The sequence below is a fragment of the Leptosomus discolor genome, chromosome 1, assembly GCF_034619465.1.
Source record: "Leptosomus discolor isolate bLepDis1 chromosome 1, bLepDis1.hap2, whole genome shotgun sequence".
In the NCBI taxonomy this organism is placed as follows: Eukaryota; Metazoa; Chordata; class Aves; order Leptosomiformes; family Leptosomidae; genus Leptosomus; species Leptosomus discolor.
In genome coordinates this window covers 29,173,824-29,194,694 of record NC_141391.1, presented here as the reverse complement: position 1 = coordinate 29,194,694, position 20,871 = coordinate 29,173,824, and the positions used below count along the sequence as shown (strand labels likewise).

Sequence of the window (20,871 nt, the reverse complement as noted above, 5' to 3'; positions counted from 1 at the left end):
TCTCCCCCCCCCCCCCCCCCCCCCCCTTCCTCCGCCGCTGGAAAACAAAAACCACCCAGAAACAGCACGGGGGCACCGGCACCCTCCTGCCAAACCGGCCCCGCGGCGGGAGGCGGGCGGGCGACGCGGCGCTGCCATTGGCGCGGCGCGGGCCGTCCCTCCCCGCCGGGAGGAGGAGGAGGAGGAAGGCTGGAGGCGGGCCCGCGTGGGGCGGTCGCTCCAGTCGGTGCGCGCCGGGCGGCCGGGTTGCTGCTGCTGTTGCTGCCGCCGCGGAGGGCAGGGAGCCGGGCAGGGGCAGGGCGGCGGGGCCGGAGCCGGAGCCGTGAGGGGAGTTGGCGGTCGCGCCGTCGGGGCCGCGCCGGTCCGCGGCCGGAGCCTGCATGGGGGGGCGGCGGCAGTGCTGAGCCCAGCCGCCCCGCTGCTGCTGCTGCTGCCGCCGCCGCCGCTGCTGCCGCCGTGCTCCCGCCCCGGCCCCGCCATGGCCGAGGCACCGCAGCTGGTGGACATCGACCCCGACTTCGAGCCGCTGCCGCGGCCCCGCTCCTGCACCTGGCCCCTGCCGCGGCCGGAGTTTAACCCCCCCAGCTCGGCCACCTCCAGCCCGGCGCCGTCGTGCGGCGGGCAGCCCGAGGGGGCGGCCGGGGCTGCGGCCGGGGCCGGGGCCGGGGCCGCCGCCTCAGGAGGGCTCAGCGCCGACTTCATCAGCAACCTCAGCCTGCTAGAGGAGAGCGAGGACTTCGCGCCGCTGCCCCCCACCGCCGCCCCCCCGGAGGCGGCCGCCTGCCGCTGCGGGGACTTCCCGGCGCCCGAGGCCGGCTGCCGCCTCCACCCGCCGGGACCGCCGCCGGTGCCGCCGGTGCCGCCGTCCGTGGCCGGTCTCTCGCCGGGCCCCGTGGCCGGGCAGCCCCGCAAGAGCAGCTCGTCGCGCCGCAACGCCTGGGGCAACCTGTCCTACGCGGACCTCATCACCAAGGCCATCGAGAGCTCCCCCGAGAAGCGGCTCACCCTCTCCCAGATCTACGAGTGGATGGTCAAGAGCGTCCCTTACTTCAAGGATAAGGGTGACAGCAACAGCTCGGCCGGCTGGAAGGTGAGGAGCGGGTGGTGGGGGAACCCCCGCCGTCGGTTGGCGGGTCCCGGGGGGCTCCGCCGCGGGGCTGCGGGCGCTGTGCTCGGCCCTGCACGCGCTGCCGCCCGGGCAGGGAGCCGCGACCGCTGCAAGCGGCTGGGCGCGCTGCCCTCCCCCGGGGCTGCTCGCTGCCGCCGCGCAGTTTGCAGCGCTCCGGGTCCATGCTTGCTTTTTCCACCCCCTCCCCCCCTTTAAAATTTTACTTTTTTCACCCTTCCTAAAGGAAAAAAAAAAAAAAGCGTTTTTGCCCTGCCCTCGGTGGAGCGCGGGAGGGGCCGGGGCCGCTCCCCCCCCCGCTCTCCGCGCCCCCGCCCTGCCCCGCCGAAAGCAAAAGTTCACGCCGTGTCACGGCGCCGTCCCCGGGCAAACCCGGCGGGAGCGCCGCCGCCTCCCACTCCCTCGGGGCGGCCGGGGCCGGGGTTCAACACCCGTGTTGTGGCGGTGGCCGTCGGGTGCTGCGGAGGCACCGCCGCGTCCCCCTGCGGCTGCCCGGGGGGCGGGACGGGGGGGGTAGGGGTGGGGGGGTGGCCGTGCCAGCAGCCGCCCCGGCGCGGCGGGGTTTGCCGTCGGGCGACGGAGAGGGAGCAGAAGCAAACAGGGATGGGGAAAGAGCGGAGGCAGGACAAGGGTTGCAAAAATACCGTGTGTTTAATGAGTAAGCCGCTGTATTTGTCTTGATGGCTTTGTTAAACGTGGGTTGCGGGAAAGTCTTTCTCCTGTTAAATAGTGGGACGGAGTTTCCTCCTGCAGCCCGGGCTCCGCAGCCGTGGCAGGCTGGCAGCGGTCACCTGTTGGCGGTGGGGATTTGCGCGCAGGCTGGAGCCGAGCGGCCGGTGGTGGCCGTAGGGCCAGCTGTGGGACCACTGCCTCCCCCCGCCAGGTCCTGGGGGAACCCGCTCGCCAGGTCCCGGGGGGACCCGTGGGCACCGGCTGCCCTCCCAGGCAGATGGCCCTGAGCCTGGTATGGCTTCGCGTGCGGCTGTGTGGCCACGCTGGCCCTCACCCACTGTGGTGGTGGCTGAGCGAGGCCCGTCGTACCCTCCAGCTCTGCACCCCTGTGGGTTGTTCGCTGCGGCGAATAAATCCTCTTCCTCCCAGGCCTCTGCTGAGCAAGTGTCACCCACCGGTGCCCTGCTCGTGGCCGAGGCAGAGTGAATAGTTCCGTGGCACTGCTGGCGTGAGAGCGTTGTCAGAATAAGCTTCAGCCCTCTGCATAAAGGCAGAGCCTCCTCCGCCCTGCGAGGGGTTGAGCGATGGCAATAAATGTGTGAGGTGCACGCACCTAGTGCGGTTATCGGTGTGTCCCGGTGTGTTTGGGACTTCGGTCCAGTTGGGGCCAGCCAACTCTTTGCTTCACTTTCTAGTATCTGTATTATTTGACTTTTTTTTTTTTTAAAAGTGCCGACTCAGATCCTACATTATGTATTTTTAATTGCACAGCTAGGAATGTTTCTTACATCAGATTTTTGTAAATTAATTTTTTTTTTAGAGGTAAGCAACATCGTGCTAAGGAAATGCAGATTAATCTTAAACTCATTTTTAGCTGAAGGCTTTTAAAGCTTTTAGAAGTAATTTGTTAGTTTCTATCGATGTGTTTGACTAAAAAATTTACAGGATAATTGTCTGAAGACATCTTTCATGAAATGATTGATAGCTGACAACTTTTAAATAAGGTAACTTGTCACTTGAAAATGCTGGGGTTTTTTCCAGTCATATTTCAGTCTCCTTGAAAAAAAGCAAGATACATCAATTTCAGAATGAGTAGAAGAGAACTGAAAACCAAACAAGCCGGAATAAAATCAAAGCAAAGAACTCCCAAATTCAAGCATGCAAATAAACTCTGCAAACTGTGTAACTTATTAGGTGCTTCCTATTTTATTGTTGCTCTTCCTGTGGTGCTTCAGCAAATAAGAAGTCTTGCACTCCTCTTGCTGACAGAGTGAGCTCTTCCTATGCCCGCATACCTCCAGTAGGACAGGGAGAGCTGTCACCGGAGTGTTTTTTTGGCTGTGGTACCCTCTGGTAGTGTGCAGTAGGTACCCTGCCACTGCTAGCGGGTAAATTTCACAGGCACTCTCCTACCATAATTAAGTAGTTACTGTGTTCTGTGTTGGACACATGTTGCCCTAATCCCTTCCCTTGGCTGTGTCACTGCCAGGCTGCTCAGTAACTTACATGCTTGCAGGTTTTACCACTTTAGCTAGATAAATGCAATGTTTCTTAAACACCTTTTTGGGTTTAGTCACTGGCAGCCACTGGGTGTCAATGCTATAACTGATCTGGTTGAGGCGTGCAGCCCGTTTGCCTCATTTATCACTGTTTATCCAGGGCTCAGCTTGAGTAAGGATTATTTTTATTTTCCAATTCGGGAGCTGTTGGTTTGTTCGTGCTCTGGGGGCTGGGGACCTGCCGTAGGTGCGGGTGCAGGGCTGGGAGCGAAGCCTGAGTCAGCCGAGGGCCCCGGCAGAGGAGGAGCATCGCTCCAGCGATGAGCACAGATTAGCAGCGGACTTTTCTGCTGACAGAGGGAGCACAGGTTTGCGTTAGAGCCTGGCACCGACTTAGGGCAAGGACTGCATCGTGTGCAGGTGTTTTGCAGTCTGAGAAAGAGAGGGTGGGTTCCCCTCACCCCCTTTAATAAAGCTTTAAGACACTTCACCTTGTTGGGAGTTGGCATGTTTGTAAGTGCAACAAGGCACCTTTCAAATTATGCACAAAATCTATGAAATACACAAGAACTTAAAAAGAATGTGCACTTTCTGCTTAGTGGCAAGGCTGTGTTTTTCACCCAGAAGATGAGGGCTAACTGCTCCAATGCTTGTGAATATGTACTGCCCTGATTTAATATCTGATGCTGAGCTGCCTTTTCATTTCTCACTGGATAAAGAAGTTCAACAGTGTCAACATTATCTGTTAGGAGCTTAAAATAGCATCCATGTTCTTCCAAATAAAAACATTCAAATAGAAATGGCTTTTTAAATAAGGGTAGAAGTCAAAGGTATTAACATAAAATTATCAGTAGTACCTTATTAAAGTAAGTAAAATTGTTCTCTGTTATATGCACTGAGTAGTTTATTCCAGACTTTCTTAGCACAAACTCTGCTTTATGAACAATGCCCCCGTTGAAGTCTAGGGGAGCAAAGCCCGCATGACCCCCCGTGCAGCAGCTACCTTGAACGAAGCACTTGAGATGTCCTCTGCCAGACCTGCTGTATTGTTGATTGTGAACGAGTGCCGACAGCAGCCGGCGTTGCTCAGAGAAAGCTGAAGCAAGAACAAGATCTGTTTCAGAGATAACAAAGAAATTGTTGTGAAAGTTGCATGGAAGAACGAAACTTTCCTCCTAGTAGTAGTCAAGTGAAAGCAATGTTTTCCTTTACCTGTGCTTGTGGGAGACGTAGGGCTTTAGACAGTCTGTAGTCCTTGAAGAACTTCACTGCAGCTGTAGATAACTCTTCCTTTACTCAAATCTGATAGCTTTTTGCTAATTATCATATATAAAATATAAAACATCTCTGTGATGTGCACATTTCATGATGTTTATTCTTTATGGCAAGATGGTTGTGATTTATCATGAAGGAGCTATCACAGTTAAGCTTCCTTGAATGGTCTCATACTTTTAGCCTGATTTTGAAAATGGGTTCAAATCAAAACCTGTAATTTTTCTCAAACAGAAAACACAGAGTTTTGATGGCACTCATCTCGAGGTGGATGTGTTGTTTCTTTTTCATGGTGGCAGGTGTTAAGGTCCCATGGGTATTTACACCTCCTCAACTTCTAGTCCCAAGGGAACTTGATCACCTAAATTTATTTGTTGCCGTTGCAGAAGGAATGGGAACAGATGATATCTAGCAGGAGAAGGATGAATGGATGTGAACCTGAAAGCTTGAAGACAAAACAGACATGGGACAAATGTTTTGGGTGGCCTTACCAGAGGAATACTCTGTGGTCACGACTCTATTCTGTAGTGAATCAGTCTCTGTGCAAAATCAATTCTGGGTTGTGGTGTATTTGATTTGAAAGCCACATGAGGGGTTTGAAAGACTTTGAGAAATCAAGAATAATCTTCACAGAAATTGTCCAAAGCTTTTGATTCTGGATCAGTGAACAATTTAAATGGCGGAAATTTATATAATTTATTAAAAGGGAAATGAATACGTCTCTGTGAGGTTTTTCACACATTTCTTTTTCTGTGTAGAAATATCATGATTGAAGATTGCCTTGAAGAATTGCTGTGTATTCCCTCAATGCTGGTTACATACCTGTAGGCATTTACCTCTGTCCATCCCTGTAGATACTTCCCTAGGTGATTTGTGGACCCCCTAGCATCATGCATTGCATTATTCATATGTACAGCGCACACACATGCATGTGCATATATAAATATTTATGTTTGGTTTTCTATTTTTGGATTTTGCCAAGTTAAATGCAATTACAGTTGTATCTTTTTGCACGTGGCACTGGTAATAGCCTCAGTTGCTGGAAGCTGTAGTTGCATCTGCTCTCCCGTGATGCCTGATCTCAGCTGGAGCACACTCAGAGAAATGGCCAGACCAGTTCCAGCCTCTGCCCACCCCGTTGTGAGTTTTACCATTTAGTGGCTCGCATACCTGCTCACTGCCACTAAAAAGTCCCGTCGTAGCAGCCTTCGTTGTCTGTCTGTCTGTGAGTCACCGGCTTGCATTTCGCTTAGTTTTGGGTATGAAGGTTCAGCTTAATCTTTGCAGGTGCATGGTGCGCTCCTCGCCTGCGCCCGAATAACTTATGGCAAAGCTGTTAGTGTGGTGCTGGCCCTTGATTGTTTGTTCCTTTTAAACTTAATTTTATTTCTCCTTTTGTATTTGCCCTTTTGACCTCAGCCCTTGCTTGAAGGAAAAAGCCCATTCTGACCTCAAACCTGTATGTTGCTGCCCTGTTTTTGGGGTGGTGTGTGAGCTTCCCTTCCCGCAGGCAGGTTGTGGCCGGGAGGGGTCAAGCCGCCTCTCACCAGCCGGGCTGCTCAAGACGTGCCTGCTGCCAGCGGCTTGTGCTGTCTGGTGCGATGTGTCCCAGCATTCATCGGTGGTTTTGAGCTTCCCATCAGGGCCCCGGAGTATGTGTTGGAAATACTCTTCATTTTCTTTGCCCATTTTCTCTATGGCTGTTCAGTTACTTGTATGATTATAGGTAAGATTAAGCACCAAAACAAAATGCCTGAGTGGCTTTGTATACTGGCATAATGAATTAAATTTTCCTCAGGTGCCTGACTTTAAAGATCTTCAATGTGAAAACGAGGTAACTGCTCTCTTTGCTACCATATTCCTTACGACGTGCTCAGCTGCTTCCTTCCTATCATTATTTTTTTGTTGCTTATGTGGTTTCACAGGTTGTCAGTGAAGTTGGTGGCTTAGGGAACTGAGGCTTTTGCTGCCTGGGATGGAAAGGGGAAGCAGTGTGGTAGAAGGGGATAAAGATGTTTAGGTAAGGTATGTGAGGGGTTTTTTAATAATACAATGATCAACAATAAAATAGGCAATATTTTTTGTGTTTTAGGTTTTTTATAACACTCCAGAAATGATGTACTCTTGAGATGCCTGTTCAGACTCTTTTCAGTTTCTAAAGCATAATACTACCTAAATATATGCTCCTCTGTTTTCACAACTGGTGAATGTTTTGTAAAGTGAGTGCTTGGCTTTTGGAACAAAAATGCTGATATGTTTTTCAGCCACAGATTTGTGAAATATGTAGGGCTGTGGCTACAGAGGCTCAACCTTCAGCCCCCTTCTGTTTTGGGAGAATGTTCATGTATGAAATAAGGATTTCTAATGGAATGATTTTATAATGTTTAGTAAGGAATACTGAAGTAAGACATAGTGAAGATACCTGGTGAATAGTTTATTCTTTTCCTCTTTCAGAAATACATAAAAGATAGATATATTTACTTTATTGTCACCTCCTATGAAGAAGGAACTTCAAATTCACTGATGCTGACTGCAGCTAGTCATAGTTAAGCATAGGGTAGTGCATACCAATGAATTTTGTAGCATTTTGTTTGTAAGTCTGGCTGCCAAAATGGGTTTTAAATATTGGGGAAACACTGCTCTTTGTGATGGCAGGCTGTACTTCAGAAATGAAGTGCAGTGCTAAGAGTCGTATTTTGAAGAACAACATCTCTGCTGCTCCATAGAGAGCTTCAGCATGAATTAAATTCATCTCTGAGGACAAGTGCTATTCACATTTAAGTATTATTTCTAAATATACTTAGCAAATGTTATTCACATGTGTTCATCAAAAAAAGTGCTTCATTCCTGTACGGTAGTTAGTGATATGCAGGTGTCTTAAGTTAGCAGTGCAGCAGCTGTATCATGAAGTTTCTTGGTAGGTCTCCATTCCTAACAGAGGAGGTGGAGGAATAAAAAGAACAAAGTCAGCTGCTTTTGCTGGATTGATGATTATCTGCTAAGAACTTCATTAGGCCTCATGCTTGTGCTAGATTTCGATAGTGGGTACCTCAGGATGCAAATGTATTTAGTTTTGAAGCACTTCTGCAGAAAATGGTAAAGGTTTAGGAGTGCTTTGCTTTGTGATATGTGGGGCCAGAAGTGTCTAGGTTTAAAAATGTAGTCACTGAAAACCTCCTGGGACTCTGACAGCTGCTGCATCAGAGAATAGAAATTTGCTGGAGGAGCGGAGGGCAGCACTCGATTTGCTCAGACAACTTACTGTTGTTAAAGGCATCTTGCATCACTGCACAGTATCAATGATGTTATAGTTCTATTTGAAAATACGTCTTATTCTAGAGTTAATTAAACTTAAAGGTACAAGTCTTCTCTTGTTCTAGCCTTAGAAACCTAATTTTTGGGAATGCTAGGAATCCACGCAGCTGGAAGTGCATTCAGTCCCGTTGCCGCTTCAAGCCAGCGTGCCAGGGATGGCTGCTATTGCATTTCTAAGCAGCCCGTGTTTCCTTGAGTGTTTTGCTGGTCTGTTAGCTGCAGCCCAGCCTCATGTTGGTGTGAGCCTGTGGGGCTCCTTTTTCGTTTCGTCAGGTCTGTTTTTGTTGCATATATCCAAGGGGTGTGTAAGTTCTGGGGCCTGGCATGTGCGTACTTGAGAGAATGTACCATATATGTGTGGGACATGGTCTCTAAAATAGTACATATTCAGATTTAAATTTGGATTGATTGCCAAAAGAGGGCTTGCAAGCAGAGGTGCCCCTAACCTATAGTATTTGCCAACTGAATTATATCTCCTAGCTATGCTTTGTAATATGTAACAGCTCTTCTTTAATTAGTATCTTCATTTTTTTTTTTAAATATCTATTGTTCAAAGGCCACTTGATGCCGGTCCTCCGTGCTTCTTCTGCGTCAGGATGTGAAAGGGTGAAGTGGGCTGCTCTCTGCTTCTTGGGTGTTGGCGTCTCCTTCTAAAAATGTCAGAGACACCCTCCCCCTGCCCCCAATGTCATTAGTACCAGAAAGACATTTTCATCGTGCGCAGAAATCAGGAAATTAAAACCTGTTTTTAATGAGATGAGCGGTGTGCATACATGAAGGAGTTACACATGTAAGCAGCCTTTGTGCTCTCCATGGAAACTGTAGTTTTGGGGAAAGTTGAAGGTTCATCAAGACAGGAGGTGCAGAGGGCAGCCGCTTGCTGGTGAGGCTGACCTGCAGCTCGGTACCTGAGCAGCCGGGGCACCACTCTCTTGCTCTGCTGTTGGTGTTGGAGTGGAGGAGGGCAGCAAGTCAGTGAAAGTGCTGTATCTGGGAGGGCCCTACACCGCTGCTGTTCACCTGGAGCTGTTCTTAAATCTCCGGGCTACAGCTGGCCATGGGTAGCAGCCACTAGGTGCAGGCTGAGTCCTTGGCTGCCCTGTTGCCCTTTCTGCTGGCAGATCCACCTTCTGGGGAATCCCTGTTCTTGCTCATGGTCTCTGATTTAATACTGCAGAGATATGTGCCTCCTGGCATAGGCAGAACTTGTGGCTGTTTTGTTTATATGTTGACCTATTTACATTTATACCATTTAATTCAAGTTTTATTTGTTTTCCTTTTTTTTTTCTTTTTTTTTTCTTTTTGGCGGTTACCATGAGTGGGCAGTAGAGGGTCTTTGACTTTGCTTTTTTTTCGGGAAGGCAATGTCTGGAGCATTGGAATATGGACATTCATTTTATAGGAGAAAAATCAAAGTGCAAAGTGTGTGCTTTTTTTCCCTTCCTGAATAAGGGCTATACACATAGTTTGGAATATGGACTATAATTGTCAAAATACTGTTGGCAGTCTTGCTTGCAATGAGAAGGTAGCAACTTTTTCAGTTTTCTTATGCTTAGCTCCAGAAACTGTGACGTGGGTGGAGTTTCACTTACCCATCACTGACTTTTCAAACTACGCAGTTAGATAAGACTGAAGCAACATGCTATAAATGTGGTGACTTGTTAGACCGCATTTATTGTGCAAATGAGCTTACATCCTGCAAGATCAGCAGAAATGCTTAATGTTTGCCTGGATGGAAATTAATTAAAATTTGGCGACTGAAATTAAAGGAATGGATTTGTTGCCCGTTGTGTTATATGAAACTGCCTTTCAGTTCCCACAGTGGGAATGAATGCCATTGCAAATGTTTTTTAGGCATATGTGAGTTTCAAGTCTGAGTTGGTGCTAAGTTCTAGCATCTATAGCTTTCTTAGATTTAGACTAAACTTGTTTCACTTTGTCTGCTGCCCTGTAATATATGTTAAATATATTTGAAGCTGCTAACAGGAATAAGGATACTAATAGTCCAAAAATATACTCTTGTGGTGGTGATGGAGGCTAGTTTGCTTGTAGCTTGCATTTACTTAAAACTGATTTGAGTGATTCTGCTAATATGAATGTAATAATAATAATAACAATAAAAAAGTACCCGTGCCATACATATCTCATAAATATCTTGGATTTATATCCAGATTTAAATTTTGATTGCCAAAAGCATACTTACAGACTGAGAGATCTTTAGTGTTTGCCAACTAAATTATATCCTATAGTGATGCTTAGCAATATATAGAAACTCCTAATTAGATATTCAAAAAATGAAGATGCTGTTATTCAGAGATGCTTCATAGCAGGCCTCCGCAGTTCTCCCCTGTCAGGATGTGAGAGGATTATGTGCTCTGTGCTCCTGCTCACTGTTAACGTGTTGATTTCTCTTTCCAAAAATATTCTCTTCAAGTGTGAACCTTCAAATTGAATGTAATTATTTGCAACCCCCACAACCCATTCTCCCAGAAAACCTGGCTCTGAAGGCATCCTGGTGGCGCGCTGAGGGAAGAGGGCTTATTCCTGCTGTTGTCTCCCCTCTGGAAATGCGTAATTAGCAGGTGTAATTTGTAACTGTTTGGTTAGTCGCTCTCTTCTTTCCTTTCCCCCTTCGCCCCCTTCCCCTGCAGCACTGCCCTGTGAGGCTCCAGCACCAGAGCACTGCGGGGCCGGCTCGGAGGGCTGCTTCCAGCTGCCCTTAGCAGCAGTCCTCTCAGGTGCAAGCGTTGGAATGTGTGAAGAGGTGGGAAGGTGTGAGCAGAAGGCTTTTTGGGAAAGCCTGGAGCCTGGCTTCTGCGCCGGTGCTGCTGTGCAGCTTCTCTGAGTGGGAGCTGAGCCCGCTGGCGGGGTCCTGCTGAAATGCTGCTGTCCCTCAGCCCGTTCATGGTTACCTGGTTTACTGAGGGGGAGCTCAGGGAAAGGAATCACATTTGCTGTTACTGGTTACAGGGAGAAATTTGTAGCGATTTACCATATAGGTTCCTTGCTACTTAAAGCAGTTAAGGTACATCCCTTGCCCTCTCTGGAGGATACCGTGCTGCTGCCTTTATTCCTCAGTAAGGTGTTTCCGTGTCTCTGTGGGTTTAGGTGAGGAAAGCAATGCTTGTGCTAAAGTGAAAGATTCATGATGGAAGTGTTGTTCCAAGATAAATGTTTATTGATTAGATTCATTAGTATTACTACTAATTTTTTATTTTTTTTTAAATGAGCTTTGTGGTGGTGTTAAGGGAGGTTAAGTTGCCAGAGCCAGATCTGGCTCAGGTATTTGCAGTTGCTGTTTGTCTGTTGCTGCTGCTACGCTTGTCCTACTTCAGCCTTGCCTCTTTGAGCTGAGCTCTTCTCAGCTGACGGATCTGCAGCTCAAACCAGCAGCTATTTGAAATTCAGGGTGAGGATACAGCCTCACGTGTGATCTGATCAAATTGTGTTATATAATTCAAACATAAAATGCACTACATATTTTTATCTAGCTAGATATATTTAGGTCTTGATTAATATCTAGAAATCTATAGTGAAGGAAGCAATACTAAAAAAAGTGTGATTATTTTTTTAAATGCAAAAACCCAGAGTGTGTCTGCATGTTTAACTCAGGAGCAGCTTCACTTTTTTGTAGTTGTTATGGTATCTCGTCCCTGCCATCCTTATGACGGCATTAAGGCAGAGCTGGAAGGCACTTCAGTGTTTTAAGAATGCAGGTGACACAATGTTTGGAAACCTTGGAGAGGGATGGAGGGGGCTGAACCAGGAGCTTTCTCTTTCAGCTCAAGTTGGGGGATTAATTTTTTTTGCCCTTCCCCTTCTTCCTTGATGAATATACACTGCCTCTGAGTAAAACTACGGTGTCAGATCTTTATGGCTGAGGGTTTGCCTTTGTTGTGAGAGCTAAGCGTCTCTCCTAATGTGTGAGCGTATATTCTAGCCAGTGGAGTATTGATGTTGGTCTAGGGTCTGGTCCCCGGTGCCATTGGTGAGTTGCGCTCTTATCCACAAGTGTAGTAAATCCAGTAAATGCCTTTTTGAAATAAAAACGAGGATTGGATTTTAAAGCAGTATTTTAAAATGCAGGCTGTTGCAATTGGTTTTGGGAAAATAAAGAGATGCTATCTTAATGCAGACTTTTCCGTGCTTGTTAGGAAACTTGAGTCACTCTTGAATAATCCAGTTTGTTCAGTCTATGAAAACCTGATACTGCACTCTTGCCTATTTCTCCTTTACAGTTCTGTGGCAATGACATAGTAATAAGTATTAAAAGGAGAAACCATAATCTTCTCTGCTTGCAGTCCAAGCCAACGCTAGTCATTGCCTGATGCTATGAAGTCATTGTTTGCTTTGAGGTTTTTAACTAAAGCTTTGCTCCAAACGTCTGCTGTGGGTGAGAGGTAGTGGCATTAGTGAAGGAGTCCTGGTGCCCTCCCGCTGCCTCCGACCCCTCTTCAGACCATCCTCCTGTGGCTGGAGACCAGTTCTGCAAACTCCACCCCGTCCTTTGACAGTGATCCCTCCTTCCCCCTTCTAGAGCAAAAATGAAGATGTAAATGAATTTGCAATGATTGCACAACCCAGTTATGCAACAAGGCTGACGTGGTAGCGTATACATGTGTAGAAAATGCCTTTTTGAAGAGATGACATTAAGCACAGTTTCACCACCTTCTCCCCGAAGATGAGGGCAACTGCGTTACTGGCTTCAGCCCCTGGTTGGTTAACCTGCGTATTAAAGCACACCAAATATGCAGCTTCTGTTGACTGAGGATTATTGTTGATGGAACAAAAAAATAAATGGGTTCTTATGGACTGTTTATTTGGGAAGGAGTTTTTTAGCTTGGGGCCCAGAGTCCAGGCAATTAATGTTACAGTAGTCAGTCCTGGGGCAGTGTCCTGTACTGTAATGAGTTTTTGTATTGTCAGCATAATCTGAACCATCTAAGTGTGTATTTTGTTTCCTTTTCCAAATGAATGATGGAGTTTCAGTTGGAGGCACTGTATGCTAGTCCAACAGGTCCATAAGTGAGTGCTCAGCGTTCCTTGCATCTGGGAAACCAATTCCTTACTTCCTATGGTTTTTAATTTCTCTGGAAGAAGACATGCAGCCCCACTGACTCCTGTCTTTTGTGTGAAGGAGCAGGACTGATGGCATGGTGCTCTAACTGCATTTTTGGGCCAGGCTGATTGGTAAGGCTGCCTTGACGCTGAATGTGACGCAGGCGTTTGTTTTGTCATTTCCATGGCAAGGTACCCTTGTGTGTCACATGGGCTGGTGGGTAGTGCTGCCCTGGGAGCTCACAGCAGGACCGCAGCTGAGCAGAGATGTGATGCCCCTCACGGTGTTCACTCACCTCCTCGGGGGTGTCTGCTGGCTACCTGTGTCCTCTATGGACCTGTGAGTGAGCTGGGGCTGGAGGTGGCTCCCTCGGTGCGTGTTATTACTAAGCAGCTGCTTGCAAATGTCTTGGGCATAATTGCTGATGCCTTGGGCTGGGGATAGACTTCCTGAGGTCCCTTATGTATCTTCAATGGAGCAGATTTACACTCAGCTGCTGGGCCTATGGGAAGTTGTTCTCCCAGCTAAGATGTGCAGTCTTTGGAAACTGAATCTATCCCATCTTGCCAGAAGTGGCTGGTGCCGTCGTTAATGTGATGTGCTGGGGCTCTTAGTCTGACTTTGGGGGCTACTTTTTAACTTAATTGTGGGAAAATAAACCTTTTTGTCCCTCAGTTGCTTCCCTTCTTGCTTCTGTAATAAATCCTGATAGGTAGAACAAATAAATGATGGTATCTTCATACATAATGCTTATTGCTGATTGAAAGAAAAATTCTGCAAACTAAGCAAATAGACTGACCTGACGACTCCTCATGACAATTGCCTTGTTTAAGTTAACATTCAGAATATTTTTATCCTACTTTACTCCTTAGAGGCTAATGGAGTGCTGCTAGAGTAATTTTCAGATGAATCATGCCATCTGCCATGCATGCTTTGCTGTTTCAGCAGTAGGGGAGGAGAGGGAATATATACATACAGCGGTTTGAACAGTATGTTTGCATTCACCATAAAACTAGTTTCAGAACTTTTTATTTTTTCCTAGCAGGCATTTTCTATTTCTTGCTTTGGTTATCAGTTTAACACGAAGATCCAGCACTGATATTGTTCTGTTGAGTGATCAGTGCCAAACTTTGCAGAGACTCGCAGGCACAGGGCATGCTTGATCTGGCCTGCTAATGAGTTGAAGTGGACCATTGCAAAGTCCTTTTTTGAAAACACAGTTCAAATGTTGACCTTTGGGACTGCCAAACTGAGCCAGCTGTAATTTGCACCCCTCTAAAAATAATAAATAATAATAATAAAAATATAGACAAATGAAATGGGAACAGGTAGCCTAGCAGTGTAGAAGGAAAGGGCACTTGTGGAATGAGGTCTGTAGGGCTGATGTTCATGACTTATTCTTCCAGGAGCTCTCCTGAGCCAGGAGAGGAGCATCCCCAGCACACAGCTGTCTTACCTGTGGGAAAGAGCAAGCTGGCATTTGAAACTGAAAATTCTTAACCACAGTGGAGCATTGGACGTGTTGTGTCCCATCTCGTGTTTTGTCCAGGAGCAGTTATTTGGAAGACTAGCCAATCAGTTAGTAAGGTTCATGGGTTTGGATTTGGGTTTGGAGAGGGCTGGAATCATAATCTCAAGGAGTTTGTACTTCAATCCTATCCCATCTTTGAGAACAGGCTATGATATTAGATAATGTTTTAATTATTACCAGGCAGAATAAATTCTTCCGTTCTAATATATTAAAAATCTTCCCTTGATGCCTGTCCTAAAGATCTAATTTTCTCATAAACTGTTTTGGCTGGTGAACTGTTGCACTGAAAAATACTAGCAGATTTTGTGCTTTGTTCATGTCTTTAAGCTTTTTACAAGAATTTTATCTCATGTACTTGGTTTTAGTGCCCTGACAAACTGTATTTGAAGAAATTAAGAGCAGAATATTGAAGAGCGATGCAATTAAACTGTTTTCCTCCCTTTTCATGTATTTCACCCCTGCCCCTCAAGGGAATGATATATCTGGTAAACTCCAGAATTAATTACGTGAGGTCAGTTGAAGGCCTGAACAATAGCGTGCTCTCTTTTTCAGCCAAGAAAGACAATTTTTAAATGCCAGGAATTAAAAGCAAAGATTGCTTGCCTATGGAGAGGAATTGTTGCACCAGATATTGAGCTGACATGCAGGCAGATCTCTGCTACCCTTAGATGAGGATTAGTTTATGCCCTGAAGCAAATGGGTTATTAACTCTTGTAATTTTATTTTAGCATGTTTAACAACAGATACTGTTGTTTATAAAACCCATTTAATCCCTTTTTAATCACTGCAAGTTATTTTCCAGTAGTTATCCTGCAGCCATGGGTTCCAGCGGTTAGTTATTTTCTGAGCAAAACATAGCATTTGTCTGTTTGTCTGTATATTTTTAAGTCATTCTTTAATGCCTTGGATTAGAGTTAAAAAAAAAAAAAGAAAAGAAAAGGAAAAAAAAAAGTTGAGCCTCTACTTCTGTTGCCCTCTCCTCCCTCTTCATTCCCCAGCTCTTCAAATACCTGTAGCAGCCCCTTCCTTTTGTTCTTTGCTCTTGGGACTCTCTCTGCTGCATCCTCATTTCCCTTCACTTTTCCCTGGCCACTGCTGTTGCTGATGTGAAACACCAGCAGATAATCCTAGCAGATTTTTATTAGCTTTGGCTTTGCTCTGCACCTCAAGGCATTTATTGATAAATAGGGGCCTTGTATTATGGGATGTATAAACAGGAGCATGTGACTGCCCTCTGCATTGGATTTGAGAATGTAGGAAATAGCGGTGGTGCTGGTGGCGTCATGATGCTCTTAAAGGAGGCAGTGCCTTTTCTTAGAGCTAAGGGTACTGTGGGGGAAAGGCTGGCAAGCTTTCAGGTGTGCAGGACATTCTTCATGTGTGAAGTAAAATCTGTCAACTTCAAAACTATATAGCCGAGAAGAAATATTCTCATTTTCAAAGATGATAAGAGCAAGAGCACCTTTGGCAGGTGTAGAGAAGGGGCACCAGAGGAGGTGGAGGGTTGAGTGGCTTTCGTAAGGGAGAGAGAGATGGAAGCCGTTGGAGCTCAGAGAGTTCAGTGGGAGGAGAGGAAGAGAATAACCCACCGTAGTTATTGGCATCATTGCTTGATCTTTTCCTCATGTTTCCTATCTACTCCTGGGGCAAGAGCTGGTATTTGCTGTTTTTTTTCACCATCAGCCCACTGCTGTGCCATGCAGTGCAGATGCCCATCAGATGAACTGATGCTTCAGCAGCCTGTCCTTTGGAAACCAGGCTAAATCAGAAGTGCACCAAACGTCTTAATTACCAAGTTACGATCCAGGTTAAGACAGAGGTAAGAAATATTTACACCAAAAATCGCTTACCGGGTTAGCTGTCTTTAGCTAGGCATGTTGTGTAAGAGTAGCGGCAAACAACATATGCATAAAGTACAACTCACGCCACGGTCTTACATGAGCCCATCTGGGACCCAGGGCAGTGCCGTGGCTCTGGAGACTTCTTCTGAGGTGGAAGTTCAGCAGAACAACTGGAGCAGTTTGGAAACAACAGGGTTAGAAACACACCAGCTGAATTTGCAGGTGTGGTCCAGGGCAGCGTTTTGTTTTTGCGAGCCAGCTCTTGGGGCAGCATCCCTGCGGTGGCCCAGCCGTTGGTGTCCCTGTGCAATGGCAGCACCCAAGGCTGGGGACGTGGGCATGATGGGGGACTTTGCTGTGCTGCCCTCTGTAAACTTTTGAGGTGACTGACTTGAGTCCTGTCTCCCTTCCTCGTTGGAGGTCAAGGAAACTGGAATGGAGAATTTTGCTCTTCTGGACTGTATGTTTAGATACACGTGGATGGCCCGTCTGCTTAGAAAGAGGGGCGAAAAGCCTCAAGCCTTTCCAGATTTGTTGCTCAGTCCTGGCCACTGTGCTGGGATCTTTCAGCATCTTGCAAGAATCTGTCCTTTCCATGCCAGCCACTGGGACGCAATGTGGCAATGCTGCCTTGCACATGGGGGTAATTTTGTGGTCTGTCAAGTCTGTGTCTGAAATGGGGTGCATATGTATGTGCATAAGCCACTTTCCAACACGGCGTGAAAGATTAGGAATGAGAATGAGACAGTGATAACATTTGTGTCTTTCTGACTGTAGGAGCTTTGCCTCTTGGCTCTGATTAAGCCAGTGTTTAGCTTGTGAACATTTTTTTTTCTTTTAACGTTGGGAGATCTGCTACTACAAGAGATTTTGCCATAGGGGCCGGATGGCATAAAGTGAATACCTGACTGACTTGAAATAATTTGATTAGTCTGTCTTTCGCTGGGAGAATCCCTTGCTCAGGCCTATCCCAAGGATAAATGAATCATGCAGAGGAGAAATTGAAATTGCCAACCAAGGCTTTGAGTTTGTTGCTGCTAAGTGACTGTTAAATGAGCTTTGCTGTAGGAAACATGCCTTTTCCTAGAAATGTCTTTAACATGGTCTGAATTGTATTGAAATGTGAAACTTCCTTCCAAATTTAAGGAAAAAAAAAATCAGAGGGCAGAATATGCTTTTATTGTCAGAAACTTCTTATCAGGTTTATTGCTTGCGCTGCTGATTTGTTAAAGTACCATTACACTGAATTTTATTACATGAGGAATAGAAATAGAGTAGCAAAACATCTGTACTGGCCTGTATATTCCCTCGCCCTGTTAACACCTTTTTTCCTCTGCCATGTAAATCTTGCATTAAAGCTCACAGAGATAGCACCAGTAAGAAAAGTCAGTCTCGCTTACCATTTAAGATTTGACTTTTCATCTTATACTGGCAACCTAAAGATCATGTGTGTAGCTGCTGATGGGAACTGGTTCTGCGAGAGTCTGGTGAGGTTCTGAGGTTCCTCTGAAGCACTGATGCTTAGAAGTAGGAAATAGGGGTTTCTTCTTTGTCCCTGACTGATTAGCTGGTATGTAGACCACAGTTCTCTTCTGAACTCTGTGTGAGGTTGCCTGAAGTTAGAAAGCCTAATAGTTGCCTTTAGTTAGGAGCCTAGTGGTTCCTTTCCATATGTTGTTGACTTTTGTGATTCAAAGTACCTCTCAGTGTTGCAAGGAAAGCCCATGGATAACAGGAGAAGGGAAAGAAGACGGCTAGATACGAAGAGGGTTATCTAGTCTGCTTTTGGCTTAGGAGGCTGGTCTCTTTGGCGTTGGTAGTTGGTGGAGGAGAATAGGTTCCTCCTCTAACTGTTCACAAGGAGAAACTTCATCAGGCATGGTGAGTAACTCCCTAGAAAGGAGGCAGCCCTTGTGAGCATCCCTAGAGGTCCTTTTAGGCTCATATTATGAGACACTGTCAGTTTAGGGAAAAGGCCAAGGTGCAGTTTCAAGTGTTGACAATATAACCTCATTAAATTCAAGCCTGCAGTCCTGAGTGCACAGGACTAAGATGGTATCGCAGACAGTGTTGTTTCCAGCTCATGTGGGGACTTTGTATTTTGGCTCCTTGAGGAATTAGTCCAGTTTGCCCTGTTGTGCAGATGTTGAGAGTTTAGGAATCTCTGTGTTTCTCTTTGTATGTACTGTATTTTGGCAAACTGATTTGGAAACCAAGCTCTGGGCCTCTTCTTGTCCGTACTGTAGAGGCCACTAAAGGATTGGGCGGAAGTTTCTCTAAGAAGGATTAAAAAAAGCAAGAATATCCTGTCTCTAGAGAAGTCAGAGGTCCCACATGCAGTAACAACAGTCTGCTCCTCCAAGGAGGTGGAAAGGTGACACTCTTACGTGGGGTTTAACCAGTGCCTGACTCCCTGTTTGCCAGCACTGGGAGGTCTTAGCTCTGGTCTCTTGAAGACTGAGCATAGCCCCACAATTCACACATAGCGTTAGTGTGTTTTTTCAGATAAATAGCGTAACTTCCATGCGTATCCAGTCCAAGAGGGTTTTCCCCCATTTCCACTTTGAAAACAAGACCAGGGATACAGAGCAGTATGCTGTGCCTCCTGGTTAAGTATGGTGAAATACGCTCTTTGCGCCAGAGATGGCCATGACGTCCGTCAGTCTCGGGCTTGCCTGCTCCCAGGACAGACATAAGAAATATCTGAACTACAAGTTGTTTTGTGCTTCCTAGAAAGTCTGCAGAGGCTGGATGGTTTCGATATGGGGACAAAGGCTATAATGTGCTGGTAACCTCAGTGGGTTGCAGAGAAATTTCCTCATATTTGGGAGTAGCAGAGTTTTGAAAATCAAAGCAAACAAGTGTGCTTTGGTTGTGGTGTTTATAAGAAAAGGAGAGGGAGGAAGTAAGAAGACTTTGAAATGTGAGTTAAATCGTGAGTGCCATGAGCTGTGTTTTTCTTGTTTTGTTTTTTTCTTTGTAAAATCCCGCTTTCTCTTGTTGAGGCTTAGTAAGGAAAGTTTTACTTTCTAAAGAGAAGACAATGTGCGCCACAAAGAAAAGGAACATCTTAAAGGTATGTAATCTGCTATGTAGTGGAAGGTTTGTTATGGAAAAGATCTGCAACAGTAAGACCTTAAAGGATTTCCTATTAGTTCAAAAAACCAATCTTTACCTGGAAGCATGAACTCTTCAATAACATTGTAAATGCAGATGAGAATAAAAGAAAAAGATACAGAATTAAATGAATATTATAAACAAGTTGCAATTAATAAGGAAGGTAACTTGCTGTACATTGTATCTAAGAAAATGGCTATTCCCATGCATAAAATTAAAATAATAAAAGAGTTAAAGGAAGGGCTTGTGTAATTCAAAGCTTGTGTGCTTTTTCCAACTTTCTTGTCCAGTACAAGGTATGATGTCTGTCTGTCTGCAAGTCTTGTCTTCAGACATATGTGTTCTTTTCCATGATCTTTGGGTCAGAAGGAAGAGATTTTTTTTGCTCTTACTGGTGTAGGATAGAAAAGAGCAGACTTTTGCTTTCAGAAGCAGTGCTGTGTAATGTCATTGAACAGATCTGTTCACATCACAAGCCAAAACGGAAATAAATTAAAATAAAATCCAGAAGCTTAAAATGAACCATTCTTCCTGCATTTTTAAGGGTGGAAATCCAAAGTGTGAAAAGGATTAAAAAATTCTAAATGTATCTGTGGGATGTTTATAAATCCTAATTTCTAGCCATTCCAAATGCTGGATGCTTGTGCTTCCTTTTAGTGTTGTCATTGAAATTGTTTTGATTTGTAACGCTTTTTGAAGTGTAGCTCTGGTGTGAAATGTGGCTCAGGAATTATGGAAACTTTACTCAGTTTAGAAAAAACCTTTAATGAGTCACAAAGCAGTAATGAATCCAGCTTCTGTGCTCATCACTGTAATACTCATTATTATGGCTAACTGTCATAAAACATCACCAAAAAAAAAAAATGTTCACTTCAAGAGTTAAGTAGCCTTGCTTGGGATCTCCTGTTTTGCTCCTGATGCCTAGCAACTTGCTGGCCAGTCCAACCTGTCGTGGACCTGGTGGAGCCCCCAAGGGACTTTGTTTAGGAGGGGCCAAAGCGTCCTGTGGAGTTTGGGGGCCACATACTGGGGGCTTGCAGTATTTGGGGGCTGCAAAAGATGAAGGGGTGAAAGCAGCTAAATTGGAAAGGGGGTGCAGATTGTGGGGTTGAGGTTATGCCCCTGGGAAGCTGTTGGGGAGGCAGTTAAATCTGCAGTAAACCGTGGCATGGCTTGTTGTGCTTGCATAGATTTAGTGTATCAACTTTTCACATGCCAATATTTTCGGTTATTTTGATATGTTTTTGTATTGAGGACAGCTGAGAGGAGCAGTTGCAAGCAAAGGCAACCTTGAATGTATCAGAAATCCCCACAAAATAGTCTAGAGCCTAGCGAGGCCCAAGAGGAGAGGGGTTTTGGCATCCTTGCTGGCAGTGGTGGGGCAGCTGAGGAGGAGCACAGGGCAAAGAAGAAGGCTGGAGCTGCGTGGGGGCTGGTGG

At 46.0% G+C, this 20,871-nt stretch overlaps 1 protein-coding gene across 1 annotated transcript in view; it reads left to right on the top strand.

The window, feature by feature from the left end:
* Window positions 1-463: 463 nt before the first annotated feature.
* FOXO1 (forkhead box O1) overlaps window positions 464-20,871 on the top strand; it is a 61,484-nt gene continuing 41,076 nt past the window's right edge. Inside the window, exon 1 of the mRNA XM_086481913.1 lies at window positions 464-1,090. Coding sequence (XP_086338039.1) covers window positions 479-1,090 — 612 coding nt within the window. The 5' untranslated portion in view covers window positions 464-478. The remainder of the gene's footprint in view (window positions 1,091-20,871) is intronic.